This window comes from Ursus maritimus, unplaced genomic scaffold (genome assembly GCF_017311325.1).
Source record: "Ursus maritimus isolate PB19 unplaced genomic scaffold, ASM1731132v1 scaffold_23, whole genome shotgun sequence".
Lineage (NCBI taxonomy): Eukaryota > Metazoa > Chordata > Mammalia > Carnivora > Ursidae > Ursus > Ursus maritimus.
The window spans coordinates 1,282,710-1,302,926 of record NW_024424786.1 but is presented as its reverse complement, the minus strand read 5'-3'; the positions used below and the strand labels follow the sequence as shown (position 1 = coordinate 1,302,926).

General features: G+C 34.2%; 1 protein-coding gene across 3 annotated transcripts in view; it reads right to left on the bottom strand.

Annotated features, from left to right (window-relative positions):
* USP47 (ubiquitin specific peptidase 47) overlaps positions 1–20,217 on the bottom strand; it is a 109,715-nt gene that overhangs the window by 33,871 nt on the left and 55,627 nt on the right. For all 3 annotated transcript variants that reach the window (XM_040638813.1, XM_040638812.1, XM_040638814.1), the window contains 4 exons: positions 17,811–17,907; positions 16,119–16,264; positions 15,534–15,613; positions 13,073–13,222 (listed from right to left, as the gene is read on the bottom strand). In XM_040638813.1, the coding sequence (XP_040494747.1) occupies positions 13,073–13,222; positions 15,534–15,613; positions 16,119–16,264; positions 17,811–17,907 (473 nt within the window). The remainder of the gene's footprint in view (positions 1–13,072; positions 13,223–15,533; positions 15,614–16,118; positions 16,265–17,810; positions 17,908–20,217) is intronic.

Below are 20,217 nucleotides of genomic sequence, written 5' to 3'. Positions count from 1 at the left end.
GTTCCTAAGTTTTGTTCTACTGTGTTGTTTTTACTCTTCACAGACTCGCAGTTGGACATCCTTTGCCAGTCTCTCCTTTCAAGCATTTTCTCGGAGATCCTTTTTACTTTCTCTCATTTTCATTCTATGTCCCTCTTTAGATTTATATTCCATTCTATTCTCTTGAGCATTTTATAGTTTATTCCTCATTTGGAACGTACTTTGGTCTTTTTCTTCAATTTCTTTCCTGAGTTTTATCAATTCATATTGCATTTCCTGGTTTTTTTAAAATTCATTTCTCTCCTTTAATTTTTGGATACCAGGTTTTGTTTTGTTTGAGAATATTTCATTTAGTCTGGAGTACTGTGTTACAGCATTCTACTGTGTGGTTATTTTTCTGAGGGCTTTTTTTGGCAGGGTAGATTTTCATCAGCTGAAATGCTTTAATACATATCCTATTTTCTTCTAACAACGGTGCTGTGTAAATTTCATTCCCACCACCCACCGACTCCATCATTCTGTGGACAGCATTCTTTAGTTTCAGAGTATGTCAAACTTTTGGCAACTTAGTGAAGTGCAGTTTCCTAAACAGGTGATGGTTAGTGCAGAGCTTGAGATCGTCTTTCATTCTGCAGGACACTTAATTTTTCTTTTTCTCCTTGTTTTCTCTTTACCGCTATGAGTCAGATGCATCATGCTTCTCTGTTTCTCTCCCAGAGGCAAAATTCTTCTAAGGATGCCACTTCTCACTCTAGAGCTCCTTCCCTGTAGCTGGTGCTATAAACTACCCAAGTCCTGTTTGGCACTCGCTCTTTTGGCACATACTGTTGTACTTTCTCCTTTGGAGGGTGACTTTTGTCTTTGTTCTGTTACGTCCTTCAATCTCTTCTTTCATAGTCTCAAAGGCTTTCCACTGCATCCTCTCCACATATACAGACTTGTAGCAGCAGAAGGTCCGTTGGAACTTGGTGATTATTTTGCTACTAACAGGCTATTTGAGGTTTATGGTGTTCTGTCTCCTAGTATGCAGAATTATTGGTTACCTGGGTTTATCTGTGTTCCTTTTAGTCTATGGTTTTTGGGGAGAATGTGTAGAGATAGACAGATTCAGGCGGCCACTATTATCCTCCAAACTCAGAAACCAGTTAAAACTATATTATAGGGGCGCCTGGGTGGCACAGCGGTTAAGCGTCTGCCTTCGGCTCAGGGCGTGATCCCGGCGTTATGGGATCGAGCCCCACATCAGGCTCCTCTGCTATGAGCCTGCTTCTTCCTCTCCCACTCCCCCTGCTTGTGTTCACTCTCTCACTGGCTGTCTCTATCTCTGTCGAATAAATAAATAAAATCTTTAAAAAAAAAAACAAACTATATTATAATAATTTTTTATAGCTTCCTTATTCACTTTTTAACAAGTTCGCTCCAGGTTAATCATAAATAAGATTAGACAGTTATAAAAATTAGCTTTGATTCATCTATCCATTGAAGAAATAAATTATGTAAATGATGGGCTAGTGTGGCTATACACTTTTACCTTCACCTTAATGTGATGTAGATTATGAAAAATCATGCCATACTGTATTTTACATATTAAAAAAGTAAGCTATGGATCACAAAAATGGAACAAAATACTACAAATACTGTACCATTATTAATATACACAAAATAACTTTGCTCTGGTTACCAACAGCTGTTTTCTTAAGTATGTTAAATTACTTGTCTATCATGCTTCTAAACTAGCTTTGGGTTGACTATGGTTGTTTTTCATCATTCCAGAGTGAAGATAATAGATTTATTTTCTAGAGTTTAATCCTCGCTATTATACAAAATGTAATTTGGACACTTTTTAGATTGTAATTTTCAGAGTTCAGAACAGAACACAGAGAATTCTTACATCATGAGTTATTACAATTTTATACTTAATGCAGAAAATCTAGGCACAAAGCAATTATAAGGTATATTATAAGGTATATCCAAGGACTGACACTCCCTATGAATTCTCTCATTTTTTTTACTCTTATTCTTTTCTCATCATTCAATGTCTATTTTATTTTGAAGGAAGAAATTGGTGTCAAAATAGGATACTTTATTTTTCAGATCAAGCAAAAAAAGATAAATCAGAACTACCACTTGATAACTATTTCCTAACAGATTTTAATGTACTTAGCAATCCTGTGCTATTGACATATAGTAACGTGTCTTCCTTAAAGATATATTCAACTAAATTTCCCAAGATATATACTTTGTTTTTGTTTTAACTAGGAAAAGAACTTTCTTTTAAGCCATCCACTTTTTCTAAATGCAATTTCTGAGATAATTGTAGATTCACAACAATAAATAATAGAGAGTCCCTTGTACAGCAGGTTCCTTCACTGGTAACATTTTGTAAAACTATAGTATGGTATTATAATGAGGATACTGACGTTGATACAATCTACGTACCTTATTCAGGTCTTCCCAGTTTTAGTGTACTCATTTGTTTACATGTGTGTGTATTAAGTTCCATACAATTTTATCACCTGTATAGGTTCACCGTCCACCACCATAGTCAGAGACTGAACACAGATCCTATACAAGGAACACTCATTGTTGCTCTTTTATAGTAATCACCTTCCTGTTCTCTTCCCCTGACCCCACCAAACCTATAAGCTTTGATTAATTTGCCCCAATTCTAAAATTTTGTCCATCAAAAATGTTATATAAATGGAATCATATCACATGAAACCTTTTTAGATTGGCTTTTTTTCACTTAACATAATTCCCTAGAGACTCATTCCAGTTTCAGTGTGTATCAAATAGTTTGTGCCTTTTTGTTGCTGAGTAGTATTCTATGGTTTGTATGTACGAGTTTGTGGAACCACTTACTCGATGAAGGGCATCTAGGCTGATTCCAGTTTGTGGATATTAAAAATAAAGATGCTATGGACATTCATTTACATGTTTTTATGTGAACATAAATTAACATAAATTTTCATTACTCTAAAGTAAGTAACCAAGAGTACAATTACTGGGGTTTACAGGAATTGAATATTTAGTTTTACAAAAAGTTCCCTGTAACATTTCACATTTCCATCAAGAATTTATGAATGATCCATTTTCTTCACATTGCTACCAGCTTTCTGTGCTGTCATTATTTTTTACTTTAGCCATTCTGTACATAGAGTATTACCTTCATTGTGGCTTGACTTTGTGATTAGTGATACTGAACACCTTTTCCTGTATTTTTTTGACAACTGTATAGCCTCTTTGATGAAATGCTGTCTTTTGCAAATTGTCTAAATGGATTGTGGTTTTTTTTTTTTTTACTATTATATTTTGGGGCTTCTTTATATAATCTAGGTATCAGTCCATTGTCAGATACGTGGTTTGCAGATATGTTCTCCCGGTCTGTAGCCTCTCTTTTTATCCTCTTTGCCTGGGTTTTCAGAGAGTAAATGTTTTAAATCTGATGAAATGCAACTTATCAATTACTCCCTTTGTGGAATATACTTTTGGTATCAAATCTAAGAACTCACTGCTTAACTCTAGATCTGGAAGATTTTTTCCTATGTTTTTTAAATAGAAGTTTATAACTTTACATTTTATATTTAAATCTATGATCCATTTTGGGCAAATTTTTGTGCAAGGTGTAAGTTTAAGTAGAGGTTCATTTTTGTGCATATGGATGCCCAATTATTCCAACACCATTTGTTGAAAAGGCCATCCTTCCTCCACTGAATCACTTTTGTGCCTTTCTCAAAAATCAGTTGGGGCATATTTGTGCAAATTTATTTCTGGGTTTTCTGTTCTGTCCCATTTATCTGTCTACCCTCTACCAATACCACCCTGTCTTGGTTACTGTAGCTCTGTAAGAAGTCTTATTATAATCAGGTAGGCTGATTTCTCCCACTTTATTCTTTGCTCAAAACCCTCTTAAGTCTAGCTATTTTTATTCCTTTACCTTCTACATAAATTTTAGAATGAGCTTGTCTATATCATCAAAAAATCTTGCAGATTTTGAGAAGAAAGGCTTATTAAATGATAATCTTGGAGAAAACTGACATTTTTACTATGCTGAATCTTCTAATCAATGAGCACATTGTCTTTCCATTTGTTGAAATATCCTTTTCAGAATTAGTAGTTTCTTGTACATAGGTCCTGTCCATATTTTGTTGGATTTACACCTAAGGCGGGTTTTTTTCCCCATTTTTGTAAATGGTATTGTATTTTGAATTCCACTTTCCACATGTTATTTGCTAGTATCCTGAAGTACAACTGATTTTGTATATCTCATATCCTGCTATCTTGCTAAATTCACTTATTAGTTCTACAGGTTTTTGGTAGGTGCCTTCGGATTTTCTACATTAAAAAATCATGTTACCTAAAAAGGGGACAGGGGCAACTGTATTTCTTCCTTTAATTGGAATGCTTTTTATTTCCATTTCTTGCCTTACTGTCTGACTAGGACTTCCAATACTATATTGAGTAAGAGTGGTGCGAGCAGACAGACATCCCTGCTTAGAAATAAGCTTGACATTCTAGGGGGAAAGCATTCAGTCCTTCATCATGAAATATGATGTTAGCTGTAAGTTGTTGGTGTTTGCTTGTTTGTTTTTACCACATTCTTTACTAAGTTGAGAAAATTACCCTCTATTCCCAGTTTTCTGAGATTTTTTTTTTTTGAGTAGATACTGAATTTTGTCAAGTGTTTTTCCTGAGTCAAATGATATGATAGTCTGAATTTTCTTCTTTTGTCTATTAATATGGTAGATTACTCGAATTGATTTTTAAATATTGACCAGTTTTGAATCCCTGAAATGAACCCTACTTGGTCATGGTATCTAATTCTTTTTACATACTGCTCAATTCTACCTACTAATATTTGGTAAGAATTTTCTTATATGAATTAAGGATACTGACTTGCAGTTTTGCTTTGTTTTAACTTTGTCTGGTTCAGTATCAGGATAAGACTAACTTCATAAAATATACTGGGAAGTTTCCCTCCATTTTTATTTTTTGAAAGAGACTGTGTAGACTTGGTGCTCACTGTTCTAAAATATTTGATATAAGGCTCCAGTGAAACCATCCCAACTCGGGAGACGTCATTTTTGAGAAATTTTTAATTATGTATTTAATACCTTAACAGTTATAGGGGTATTCAAATTCTCTAATTCATACTGGATGAATTACAGCTTGTGCTTTTTGAAGTACTAATTCATCTAAGTTATCAAATTAATGTGTGCAGAGCTGTTTGTTGTAGTCCCTTATTATCCTCTTGACACATGCATGATCTGTAGTGGTACTCATTTCATTCCTAATACTGTAAATTTTTGTCTTTTTTTTTTTCCTGTCAGTCTTATTACAGGTATGTCCATCGTATATTGATCTTTACAAAAACTTAGCTCTGTTTCATGATTTTCTCTCATTTTTCTGTTTTCAGTTTCACTGATTCTGCTTTTTTCTTATGTCCTTCCTTCTGCTTGCTTTAGGTTGCTTTTCTTCTTTTTTCCAGGTTAGTTGGAAGCCTAGATTACTGATTCGAAATTTCTCCTTTTTACCAATGTAAGCATTTTACTAAAGGTGAGCATTTAATGCTGTTAAATTTCCCTCTCAATACTGTTTTAGTTGTGTCTCAAAATTTTTGATATATTTTCATTTTCATTAATTTCAAAGTGTTTTGTTGTTGCTATTATTTTTATAGCAATGTAGCATCTATATTTTTATATATTTATTAATTTTCCTTGAGTTCTCTTAGACTCTTGGATTAAGTGTGCTGTGTATTTTGCAAGTGTTTGGTGGTTTTCCAGTTATGTTACTGTTATTGATTTCCAACTTGATTCTATCATTGTTGAAAAACACACACACTGTGATTTTAATTCATTTAAATTTGTTGAGATTTGTTTCATGGTCCAAGGTGTGGTCTTTCTTGATATATAGTCCATTAAAAGAGTGTGTACTGCTGTTGTTGAGTGGGACGTTTATAAATGTCTATGAGATCCTGCTGTTGATGGCGTTGTTATTTGCTAATTTTCTGTCTAGAGGTTCTACCTATTAATTACTGACAGAGGGGCATTAAAGTCTCCAACTATTTACTTGTCAATTTCTCTTTTCATTTTGGACAAATTTTCCTCATATATTTTCAGCTGTTATTTGGTAAACACACATTTAGGACTGCTGTCTTTCTGACGAACTAACCCTTTTATTATAATGCCTCTATGTCTAGTAATTTTCTTTGCGCTAATGTCTACTTTATATTAATATAGCCATTTGCCTTGATTAATATTTACATGATATAACATTTTTCCATCCTTTTACATTTCAGCCTTTCTATGCCAATGTATTTGAAGGGAGTTTTTTGTAGCAACAAACACAATTGGGTCATGTTTTTAAATCTGATATGTGAATCTCTACTTTTTATTTGGTATAATTAGACCATTTACATGTAACTAAGCCTGCTATTTTAATTTTTTGTTTTCTTTCTCCTGCTTTCCTGTGGATTACTTGAACATATTTTTTAAATTCTATTTTGATTTATCTAGTTTTTTGGAGTATTTCAGTGGTCGCTCTAGGTATATTATATACACATAACTTAACATTCCACCGGTGTCATCCTTTTACCAATTCAAGTGAAGTACAGAAACCTTACCTCCCTTTATGTCCTTTTACCACCTCGCCTTCATAATTGTATTAAATATTTCTTCTGCATACATTTAGAACCACATCAAACAATGTAATAGTTTTGGCTCAACCATCAAATATAATTTTGGAAACTTAGGAGGAGAAAGAAAGCCTATTGTATTTACCCAGATTTTTAGCTTACCGTGTTCTTTCTTCATTCCTAACATTCCTAGATGCCTTCCTTTTATTATTTCCTTTATTATTTCCTTTCTGTTAAGAGAATTTTCTTTAGCCATTTTTTAAGATGGGTCTACTGGTGGCAAATTCCCTTAGTGTTCCCTCACCCAGGGTGGGTCTTGATTTCCTCTTCATTCCTGAAGAATATTTTCATTGGGTTTAAGACTCAAGTTGACAGTGCTTTTCTTTCAACACTTGAAAAATGTGCCACTTTCTTCTGGTCACTATAGTTTTTGATGACAAATTTGCTTACAAGAAATCAGAATAATTTTACCCTGTAAGAAAATGTATCTTTCTCACTTGCTGCTTTTAAAATATTTCTTCGTCTTCAGTTTTCAGAAGTTTGACTATAATTGGACTTGATGTAGACTGATTCTGGTTTATCCTGTTTGGGGTGTACTCAGCTTCTTGGATCTAAAGCTTTATGCCTTTTACTAGATTTGGGGAATTTCCAGCATTATTTCTTCAAGTATTTTTCCAGCTTTGCCTTCTTTTTCCTCTCCTTCCAGGACTCCAATGACACAAATCTTAGATCTTTTATTATAGTCCCAAAGGTCCTGAGAACTTTTAAAAAACTCTCTCCAGTCTATTTTCTCTCTGCTGCTTACAATGGGCAATTCTATTATTCTATCTTCAAGTTCACGGGTTCTTTCTGCTTGTCTCCTCCATTCGCTGTTGAGTCTATCCATCAAGTTTTTCGCTTTGGTATTGCATTTTTCAGTTCTAAATTCCCATTTCATTTTCCTTTTTATCTGTTATTTCTTCCCTGAGACTTTCCATTTTCTCATTTGTTTCAAAAAGGCTTGGGATCTCCCACCAAAGTATTTCTATGACTGCTTTAAAATGTTTGTCATAAATTGTAACATCTGTCATTTTGGTGTTCGTATCTATTGATGGTCTCTTCTTTCATTCAAAATAAGATTTTCCTGGTTCTTAGTATATAGAGTGGTTTTGTTTTTGTTTTTCTATTCAAACCTGGACATTTTGGGTATTATGATATTCTAGACCCTATTTGAATCTTCTGGTTTACTGGCTTTCTTTTACCCTGCTCCAGTGAAAGAAAAGGTTCCTGCTTCATTACTGCCAGTGGGAGAAGAAGTCCAGGTTTCCCAACTGGGCTCTGCTGACACCTGAGATGAGGGGCTCTTCATTACTGTTGGGCAAGGGTTGACATTCTGGCTGCTCAATAGGCCTCTGTTGATATCATCTTGGCTGTGAGGGGCAGGAATGTCTCATAAGAGCTCCCTGATAGCCTCCACTGACACCATAGAGGAGGGGGCTAGTCTCTTTACTGTTCAAAGATGGCAAAAATTCTGACTCTTCACTAGGTCTCTTCTGACATCAATGGGGACAGAAAGAAGTTTTTCTTACTATGAGGTGGGAATGAAGGTCAGGCTCCCCATGTGTCTCTAATGACAGAAAACCAGGAGAACAGGAGAGTAGTAGTGGAAAGGCTTGTTACTGCCCAGCAGGGATGAGACTCCTGGCTATCTACTTGGGCTTCTCTGAAACCACCCAGGCAGGGGGCTAGAAAGCCCAGTTACAACCTTCATGAGAACAGAAGCCTAGGCTCCCCACTCAGCCTCGGATGGCAGGGGTTAAGATAGGGGCCACGGTCTTTCTGTGGTCTTTGGCTAGAATGGAATGGGTATCATCTAAAAGTTTTCTGCCTTGCTAGGCTATCCCCCTCCTGATCTTTTGGCTGGAGACAGCAGGCTTTTCAGTCTACGCCTGTTGCTGTTTCCAGGATGCCAGCTTCTTCAGCTCCAAGTTTGGGCTATATTAGGCAAAAAAAAAAAAAAAAAAAAAAAAAAAACAACCCAGGGAACTCACCCCATGTCATTCCTTGAGTCCTGAGGTCCCTAGTCCTTATGCCTTTTCTCCACCTTTCAGAGTCTTCTTATGTTTTATTTTATATATAATGTTCAAGACTTTCAGTTGTTTTAGCAGGAGGAATAGGGCAATGTACATCTACTCCATCTTCCTGAAAGCAGAAGTCCCCACTTTTTAAACTGGTTCCCACTATGTCCAACCACACAAATTCCTGGAAAAATGAGGGTAGAGTCTGTGGAAGAGATTTTTCTTTATGTGATGCTTACATATTTGGACAAATATGGACCACTCCACCATCCAAATGAGTTATGTGGCTAAGCCAGACATTTAAGAATGTCCAGATCATCTGTTAATACAGGGAAGAACCTATGATATAAACTTGTGCACAGCAAACACTTGAAATGTTTATGATTTCATAAATACTTACAAATTTAACAATTTTTCATTCAAAACTTTAAAATAATCATTAAACCATGTTTACTTAGGGAACAGAAGTCTTTCACATAATCCGGTTTTTCCAAAGACACTAAATGGAATGATACAGCTAAACCCAATTTCAGACCTTTGAACACATTTTGTGATAATATATTTAAGTGTACTTACCTAATAGAATTAAAAATATACTAAGAAAAAATGGCCTATTATACTGCCCACTGCACAGAGTAGGCAACTCAATAAATATGTTATATGACAAAAAGATACCAATAAAAAGACAGTGTCTAAAATTTACTGTTAAATAGAAAAGCTCCTCCCTAGTTAATGTCAAAAATGAGGTTATGTCATTTTTGTTTAATTTATGAAATATGCTTTCATAGTTAACTGATAAAAATTATAGTTTCATTTTTTATGTACACCAGCATGTATTTAGGACTATCTCATTATAAAAATATATTCTCAAATGTGCTTGGCAATAAGCAGATTCAAGGTTTCTTTGATTATGAAATTCAGAGACACTGGTTTAGACAACTCTAATCAATGAAAATAAAAGGTTCCAGTTACCTCACAAATCATTAGGAACAAATTTTTTTAAAAAGTTAATAAAAGGAATTTTTCAGCTGATACTAATTTTTCAGGATTAAGGAGATACATAAAACAAGAGTAGATTATAACACATATTTTAGTATTCTTACTCCCCCTCAACATTCCAAGGACACCAACAGTGATGTAACATAGTAGAGATAATCTTTAAATCACTTTATTCTAGTGCAGAGCTTCCTAAAATACGTTCCTCAGAATCCTAGTACCCCTTAAAATATTCACAAATATCCCACAGAGGAAGAAAATGTTAGGTAAAGCATAGTTAAGCAAAGTTCTCTACTACAGGAGTCCTCAGGGCATTTAAAATAAAATATGCACAGTGAACTTTCGAAAGAGGATTACAGTTGCACCATTTCCCAAATTTAATCAAAGAAGCCTTCTCTTAATCTTCTACTAAATCCTGTTGGACATGAGTGTTAAATAGAACTCAGTCTGAGAGGTAAGAGAGTGGTAAAAGAGCCCTTAAACATTGATTCCCTACATGGCCACGTAAAATGAAGACCAGAAATTTAATAAATAGCGTAGCTATAATGACTAAAAAATAATTCAATGAACAAACTACGAAAAGCTTTTTTAAAAACTACAGGTGATTCCTAGCACTCATTAAAAAAGCAGTCTGCTATCAGTCATGCTGAAAGATGACCCATAAACATTTACTATAAATGTCATAATGACAAATTAGCTAAATGGTATTTCCATTCATATTTTAATCTTAAAATATTACTCTCAAGTTAATTTATTTGAACACAGAGATAAAACAACTCTAGAAATCGGATGTTTCAGATGAAGGTTAATAAAAACTTTAATTTTTAATAGACCCTTGCACTTACTTGCCTGAAATTAAGCATCACGTGTTAACCTCACTGTATACACAAATCTATTATATTGTGGCTCACTGAAAGAATGTACAGTAAACAGAACACAGAATTACCAATGTTGCATGTGTATGTACATATGTGTTTATGTGTGTGCGTATATCCAATAAGACAAATATATCAGAGTCCATGAATAAAAGTAGGAAAATTAATTTAAAGAGAGCTCAATTCAAATTAAGCCAAATATTATATAGTCTGAATGAGATTCAACTAGATTTTTACAATCCACATTTATACCTAATTCTTCTTAAAACACATAGAATTAACAAAATACACAATGGCAAGCAGTGATATAAAACTAATTTTAGATGCTGAGTGATGATTTCTGTAGATGTAGGTTATAGATTTTGAATTCAGAAAATAATGGGAATTCACTTACCTCTAACTAAAGTTCTCTGAAGGTAGTATCCTCCTTAGAACCCCTATCTTGGGTAGTTCACCTGCTGTAATTTCCCTAAAGAGATTTCAGCAAAGTCTAGGAAGTTTTAAGTTCCCTTCTGCAAGCCCTATTAGCGCATGTGTGTTATATAAACTTGCTCACATACTGCTTCATAGCTGTAACCTCCAATTCCCACTGAGTCACCACCACCACTACTACCACCACCATCCATGTGGCAATGGAGGACACTACCTTTGGAAAATTCCATTAGGAAATGTGACTTTTTTCACTTCTCCAAAAGTATCCTCCAAAGTGCCCCACTGCTGAATCTATGACGTTCTTGAGAGAGTGGTGGTAATTCAGGTGAGAAAATGAAGACACAAAAGATTTAGCTAAGCAACTGGACTTCCTCACTATTCAAATACAATATTTCAACATAACAAAACAAATAACACTAGTTTCCTCAACCACTCAATTAATATGTAAAAGCACTCAACTGAACATACACATGAAAAAGCTTTCACAAAAAAATACTTTCATAACCAAAGCAGAAAACATCATCTTTATCACCTGGGACTACCAAATATTTCCCTAGTGTATTTTGCTAAAGTGCCAATATTTAAAAATGAGTTAAGAAATAAGTCATTGAAAGACAGATGTTAATAATTTTTTAATATGCCACTCCTATCTTAAACTACAAAAAAAAAAAAAAAAAAAAAAAAAAACAGAGAAAGAGAGAGGGAGAAAGTAAAAACTGTTAAAAAAAAATGGAAAACAAAATGAGCCACCCACACCAAGGCCAGCCTCATATATCTAGAATGGCAGTTTACAAGGGTACTATTAACAAAATTTTTCAAAGCTATTCAGGAAACTGACTGTAACATAGTACAGGAAAGAAGACTTGGTCTTACACTATCCAGAAAAGGTCTTCTACTTGGATTCCCACTGATTGATTCCATAACTTCTTATCAATTATTTCTTGACAGCCATATGAGAGTAGGAGAAAAAAGCAAAGGGAAACAACTGTCCTAGAGGCCAGAAGACCAAACCATATTTGAAGCACTATTTTAGAGGATAAAGTATGGAGTAGCTTTAAAAACACTAATTTTAGCTACAAGCTTCCATCAGCTAACAACATAAATAAGGCCCAAAACAATATAGCTCTGAAAGCTTCCCCTGGCTCATAATAGATTCAGAATAAATGTTTCTGAACATTCTAATTTTAAAAATCAACTTAACTCTTTCCATGGCTCTCCTTCTGTATCAGTAAACACAATAAAATGCAATAATAAAATTATCAAAAAGCAACTGAAAATGGGTAAGACAAAGAATGAGAAAACCTTAGATAATCTCCCAGTTGCATTCTCAGTATGTAATAACTAAGCTAATTTTTAATTAATCAATTAACTAATTTATATCAGATTATTCAAATTACTATGCTTCCACAATTCATGGTTTTTAAATTAAATTTTAGAATAAGGATGTTCCTTTTAAAAATGTGGCCTCTGTTTATGATAAAAACCAAAGGTTATTTTTCTAATTTTAAAAATACATGGAACTGGGGCATCTGGGTGGCTCAGTCAGTTAAGCACCTGCCTTTGGCTCAGGTCATGATCTCAGGGTTCTGGCATCAAGCCCCTCGTCAGCTCCTCACTTGGCTTCACTTCTGCTTCTCCCTCTCCCTTCCTTCCCTCCACCCCCTCTACTTGCATGCTCTTTAATAAATAAAATCTTAAAATATATATATATATATATATATATATATATGGAACAATGTACACAAAACAAAAAGTACTTTCCAATACAAAAAATGGTCACAAAAAGAGCATTTATAAAACAGACTGTTTAGAGGTTTAAAAAAAAAAAGGATAAAGTGAAATAATCTAGTCACCTCAGAAAGAATAAAATACTGAACCATGAGGCAGTACATTTGCGTTCACTTTCCCTTTTATACATGCACTATTAGGACTCACTGAAGGGTCAAAAATCTTCTAGATCTTGCTAGTTTAAGTGCAGGAATTACAAACAACCCAAGAAGGTGTATCTAGGATGATACTTACCTTACAACAGATTATACCACTGTGCTATTATGTATTCTGTGTATGGATACACAAGCAGTCAGCTGAAAGGTACACACCACACTAGCAAATGCTTGACTGGACCCATAAGGCCGGATGACCAATGGAATATCAAGATATGTGTCGATTCTCCAGCCCTCATAACCACATTCCAGACACCTCACGTAGTCCTTCAGCTTCCCTTGATATAGTTCGTTTATAAGATCAGCCTAAAAATAAGAATATTAAAAAGCGTTCTTTAAAAATTATTTTTAAAATACACAAAAACACAATAATTCCTGCTTTTAAAAATAAGTTGCAAAGGATATTCATTGTTTACTGCTGAAGTTTTAGAAAGCTTTAAGATTTATCTAAAATTCTATTAAAAAAATGAAGGCTGAAAAAAATGAACTAAAAATCAATAAAATTAGACTAACACTAACTTAAGAATCAATGTGCAAAATTAACTAGTTCAATTCTCTTACCAATAAAAACTCCACTACTAAAATGTTTTGTTGAAATCAGTTACCAATTTATTATACTATTAAGCTTCATACTAACTTTTCATTAGGTTGAGAATACATCTAATCTATCACTTTAGGTATGTTGATAATTATAAAACTAAATAAACGGCTAGTTTTATAGATTTACACATGCCTACCACCACTTTCACAATACTACATTCTGATTCCTCAAATCCTATCTTCTAGCTCAAGGTGCAAATAAAACTTTTTAACTTTCAGTAATATACATAAAACAATTTTAAGGGGAAACATTATACTGAGAATTTTAAAAATGTATGGAAATTTTTAAAAAATTCCATCTCCATCAAAATATACTCATTCAAAAGAATGGATCTCTCACTAAGTCCCCAAACTTAGCCAACTGGGGCTTTTGTCCCAAAAAAGGCAGGTAATTCCTTTGGTAAGGACCCTCCAAGTGAGTGTCTTGCCTCACAAGTCTTGTACCAAAATTTGGGACTGCAGCAGGGATGCCCCAGTTGATCTTTTAGTGGAATTGTTGACCCAAAGAGCGGTATAAAACGGGGAAGAGTAACTGCAGACCTATGAAGAAGAAACAGCCCCTAATACCATATACATGAAGTTACTAAAATACAATAGGACAAAGTAGAGAAACTAGATCACTAAGTAAAGTTAATTTTTTTTCAATATCTCTTAACTAAGAATGGAAAAGAAGGAAAGCATATTATAATTTACCTCTTTCATAAATTTGTATCTCTTCAAATGTCTAGGGTTTATAAGCCTTCAAACTAGGAACCATCATCATTGCCTATACTAATGCCACTAATTAATGAAGCCTTCTTCATTCATCTGCCTCAGTCATATTTGATTATATCTTCTGCATCTGAGAGGGCATTTCTAAGTGATTCAAACCAGTGTCTTTCAAACAGTTTTGATAACAACCCACAGTAAGAAAATAATGTATATCTCAACCCAGTACATCTAACTATAACAAAATTTGCACAAAATAATACCCTTACTTTTGTGCTACTCTCTTATACTTCTCTATACTATTCCATTTCTTTAAGTGCTGATGTAGATTCACTAAACTGATTTCATAACACATGAATGGATCAGAGCCTACAGTTTGAAAACTCTGGCCCAAGCCATCATCATAATTCCAATCAGACAGCAGACCCTCCAGGCTATCTTCTAGATTCTTCCTCCTTTTCTATCCTTGTGATCGTTCCCCCCCCCCCACATCATTAGAGCCACTATAAACCCTCCTCTTTACTGAGTTCTGAGGCCCACCCAGTTCAGCCTTACTTTTTTTAAAATTTTTTTTTTAAAGATTTTATTTATTTATTCGACAGAGATAGAGACAGCCAGCGAGAGGGAACACAAGCAGGGGGAGTGGGAGAGGAAGAAGCAGGCTCATAGCAGAAGAGCCTGACGTGGGGCTTGATCCCATAACGACGGGATCACGCCCGGATCACGCCCTGAGCCGAAGGCAGACGCTTAACCGCTGTGCCACCCAGGCACCCCCAGCCTTACTTTTCATCCCAGAATGATAGAGCGAATGCTCTTCCCACCTCTAACCTGTTCTTTTTCTACTGGAAGAACAGAGTCAGATAAATAGGAATCCTAAATGTCAAAAGCATACCTCCTTGGTCAAAATGAAGGTAATACTCAACTATACTTAATCTGCTATAGATTAAAATACATGTAATTTACTTAAATATCTGAAAATACTGTTCAAAAATCATTCCCAAAAAACAACACATACACATGTATGCATATATTTAATATAGGAATGATACAGTTTTCAGTTAAAAAGAGACCATCTAGATCACAGAAACCAACTTCCTTATTTTAAAGATGAGGAAACTGAGGTCTGGCATGGTTTAATGAGGATCTATATGACTCAGTTAATGGCCAAGTGAGAACCTAGTACTTTCAATTCCCCATCTGGTACTTTAACAACTGCACTAAAGCCGGAGCTTTAAAACATTTCGATAGAATAAAAGTCACTTATGAATCATTTATTATAAAACGTTCCCTTCAACTTGAGATGAATTACCTGTTCTGTTTGCTTCCATTTCTGTTCCAAAGCATCGAACATGACTCTGCACAGCTCTTGTACATCATGCTGCTGCCAAGCTATTTTAAGATAAAATTTAATTAAAAACAGCAATAAATTTAATGTAATGAAACATTAATTTGTTTAAAAGCAAATTGTCAAAAACATGGAAAAGTTTATACAAAATAATTCTAAATTTAAAAAGGAACACAAACTACATATTACAGTCACGAAAAGGTAATCACAAGGAAAAGAATTAAGCAACCTTAGTATTTTATAAATAACATATGCTTTACGGTGCTATGATATTTGCTTTTTTGTTATGTTTCACTGTAAAGAAATAAGAAAAATCTAGAACAAATTAAAATTTTTAGTTTAAGTACATAAAAATAGAGTTTAACCAAACTTAAGAAAATTTTAATTGATCAAAAATTTACTCCTAGTGCTTAAATTTTATCCCAGCAGAAGGCAATGAGAAGGTTTATGGTAAGGTTAATTAAGCTATTAATATATTTTGTTTATAATACTGTCTCCCAGAATTCCTTTGAATATTAGAAACACTTATCATTACAAGAGAATTAGTACCCTCACTACTATCCCATCCAAAGCTCCTTGTAACATCTGTGGTTTCAATTGCTCTCTTTTTGCTGGTTTGTAACAAAACAAAAAGCCTTTGAAGTTGGTATGGGATACTTGTCACTGGATCCTCTTCAGATTCTTCAAATTCCCACCTATTGAAATAAAATAATTGAAAATTATTTATAAAATATTTTTACTCTTTAAAGCATCATTAATATTAACATCATAATAATGTTAAGACCTTAACTCCGGTATACAGAATTTGGATATTAACTGAATCTATTACTATCTAATGAAATAGAAGCCTTTCCCTAATTTATAAATTCAGAAGAAATTTAGACTTTAAACAAGAAAAGGCATAAGAAGGCAACACGAATGAAAGGCAAAGCTCATCTAAAAGTAATCACAGAGTATGAATCTGATCACAACTCTTGTCCTAATTATTAATTCATAGAAATACAGGGAACAGAACAATATTAAATGACACTATGATATTCAACTGTCAAAATCCAAACTGTAGAAAACTACAGGAGAAAGAACAACAGTTTTCAATATAAATATTTTCAAGGAATAAACTGCAAGGGGAAAAAAGATGGAAAGGAGTTAAAAATACATTAAATAAGAATCTTATCGGTCAGTTGCACTGTATGGTTCTTGTTTGGATCCTGATTTGAACAGATTGTTAAAAAAAAAATTACGAAGCAATCAGGGAAACCTTATTAGCGCTGACTGGAGATATATTTACAGATGATACAATGGGAGTGTGCTTCCAAATAATCAGAATAGCGGCTATTAGATAAAAAAGACTGATCATGAGTTGATAATATTCAAATGGGTGATAGGCACAAAAGGATTCATTACAATGTCTAAGTTCACAAGTAAATTCAGATGATGAGTTTCCATATGAATGGAATGATAATATAATGTTGTTTGAGCAACACAACCAATATTAAAAGTTCCAAAAATACTTTAAATACATATTTACAGTAATTTTGAGGATGTTATTCAAGAGTAACACACAAAAAAGGAAAAATCAGTTAATCAGTACTTTAAAATGTCTTAAAAAATAAGTTATGCATACCTTAAAGAAAATATACAAAACAAGAGTATGTTAAATGTATTACAATAAGATACTCATAAAAATAACTGTCTGACTTTTAGGGGTTTATTTAAATATGGATTTCCTTCATCGAGCATTTTATACTACCTGGTATATATACCATCTTTTACATACTTAGACACTTACAACACACACGCCCAAAGGACAGCTGCATTATATTTTAATTAGAAACAAAGTTCGAAAGTTTAAAAAGATGACTTTGTTTCCTAAATTGAGAAGTGAAAGGAAAGAATATGGTTTACACATCCAGATTATCTCAAAAAGCAGGTAACATATTTCTTTATAAAGATGTTAAAGCTGTAAGTGAGGGAAAGCTTTTAGTACAATAATTTATCCCAAATGTAAATCTTAATTTTAACTTTTGCTGGTCTACGCACTTATGGTTTTCTCCACAAATTTTTCGTATGTCAATCTCTCACAAGATCTTTTTCTTATACGCTATTCGAGATGTCTTACGAAGAGAGAAATACCCCAAACTTTATAAATAAATACAAGAAGATAAATTAGATTTTATTAGTTAAAACCTACACTTTCATTCTTAAATCAGTTTTATTTATAAAATTTTTTTGAATACTCACTTATATAATGCATTCCTAAATTCAGGAGTCATAAAAAGTGTCTGCAAAAGGCTATTCAAATAGCAAGTCATTGCTTGGTTTACTAATCCCACATATCCTTGAAAAAGAAAACACAAATATACATAAATCAGCATTTACATTAAAAATAACAAAAAGAAAACTTAGTAAGAATTTAATGCACAGTAAAAATTGAGAGGTTAAGGTTACTTGGAAATTATTTTAATTTTTTCAACAGCAATAAGAAAGACCCCTCTTTCTAAAATGTGCACTATGTAAACCTTGCTTCTCAGAAAAAGTTAGGATATCTTATTAAATGTCCAGAGATATGCACGGATATTATGTAGCATTTAAATTAAATAAAATTTAAAGAGGACTATTTCAATATAGTATGTTTACTTGATATAAAAATAATCTTTGTTCTCCAAATTATAAGTTGTTGATTAAAATGGAAAGTATAAACATACTTACTTTACTTATTATCACACACCCAAAACAGGAAGACTGAACTGAACCAGCTACCCATGCTATCAGGCTCTATAAACCAATTTATGCCAAGAATTAATAACATATGAGATAAATTATATAAAATTCAGAATGACTTCCTCTATTTTAACAAGCCCATGAAGTATGAGATTCTATACATCAGCACACTATGCAAAGAGTGACTATAAAGTAAGAAGAGAAGTCAGAGATAGGGAAGAATAGAGAGAGGGAGTGGGGAAGGAAGGAAGGAAAAAAGGATAAGCTTATAGGAACTTAAAATTCAAGTGAACGATTAAAATTACTTAGCTTTATATATCTGATTGGATATGGCTACCACTGTTGAGAACATTTCTGGAATTTCTCTTTTGAAGTAGACTTCAGGCCCAGTTTATGAGATACACATACACACCAAAAAAAAAAATCAGCCTCATCATTTTAAGTTATACCTCATTACATGAGCAAAATGTGGTAAACACTTTGCTTAATAATTATTTACTCCCACTTAATACTGAATGATTTGGGTGTTTCCAAAAAAACAAAACAGAACAAAACAAAACAAAACAAAACTTGAATCTTTTCTCAGCAGACACTGAGGGTGTTCACTGAAGCTTTTCAAAATGCTTTTTCAATTCCCCAATTATCAAAATGTCTTGAGAAATGCTAGGCTCTGTAGATAACTATACTGGCAAAAGTGATGAAAGGACAAACAAATATGCATGATAAGCCTTGGTCAGTTGTGGAAAAGAGGAACAGATTCCACGTTATCTGTATGGTTCCAAGAAGAGATCAAGTAGCTATCCACTTTTCACTTTGGACTAAGGTTCAAGTTTTAATTTCTAATGCCTTTCATATTTAAGAATACTGTGGTTTATAGGGGCGTCTGGGTGGCACAGTTAAGTGTCCGTATTTTGTTTTCAGCACAGGTCATGATCTCAGGATTGTGAGATAGAGCCCTGCATCAGGCTCCGCGCTGGGCGTGGAGCCTGCTTAAGATTCTCTCTTCAGCTCTCTCTCCCTCTCAAAAAAAAAAAAAAAAAAAAAAAAAATCAAAAAACTACTGTGTGTATTCTGCTGTACATTGTTATAGAACTATAAACTATGTCAATTCCTAACCATCTCCCCCCACCTCCCTGAGCTGTTCTCATAGCACCCTGTCTTTAATCCATATTGGAGCCCTCAGCTCACTCTTCTGTAATGACCTACTTACTTGTACGTCTTCCCCATCAGACTGTGAGGGGAGGGATCAAATCTGATTTATCTCTATCCTACTACTTAGCACAGCAGCAGGTGCACTTAAAGGGAAAGTGCATATGACATATAGGTAACACAAATCTGTATGATATCTGCCCTGATTATTAATAATAAAGCATTATTTCATTCTTAGTTCATTTAAACAGACTCCTCCCCACAAACAACAGTGCTTTGGCTATGAGACTAGGCAGCTTGGTCTACATCTTCTTGGCTGGGAATGCCTTCTCCATCTCCTTCCCCCAATTCCTCAACAGTCAGGATGAATACTATTACTATCTTTTGTATACCTATAGACCAATCACGTATCATTTATGTGTGACCTTGTTTCCCTTCCCTGGGCTTAAAAAAAAGGCGTGGTAGGAGAAGAGGGTTTAAGAAAAAGACAGAGCACTTAAATGTTCACAGCAGCATTTCCACAACAGCTAAACTGTGGAAGGAGCCGAGATGCCCTTCAACAGACGAATGGATAAAGAAGATGCAGTCCAGGGGCGCCTGGGTGGCACAGCGGTTAAGCGTCTGCCTTCGGCTCAGGGCGTGATCCCGGCATTATGGGATCGAGCCCCACATCAGGCTCCTTTGCTATGAGCCTGCTTCTTCCTCTCCCACTCCCCCTGCTTGTGTTCCCTCTCTCGCTGGCTGTCTCTATCTCTGTCAAATAAATAAATAAAATCTT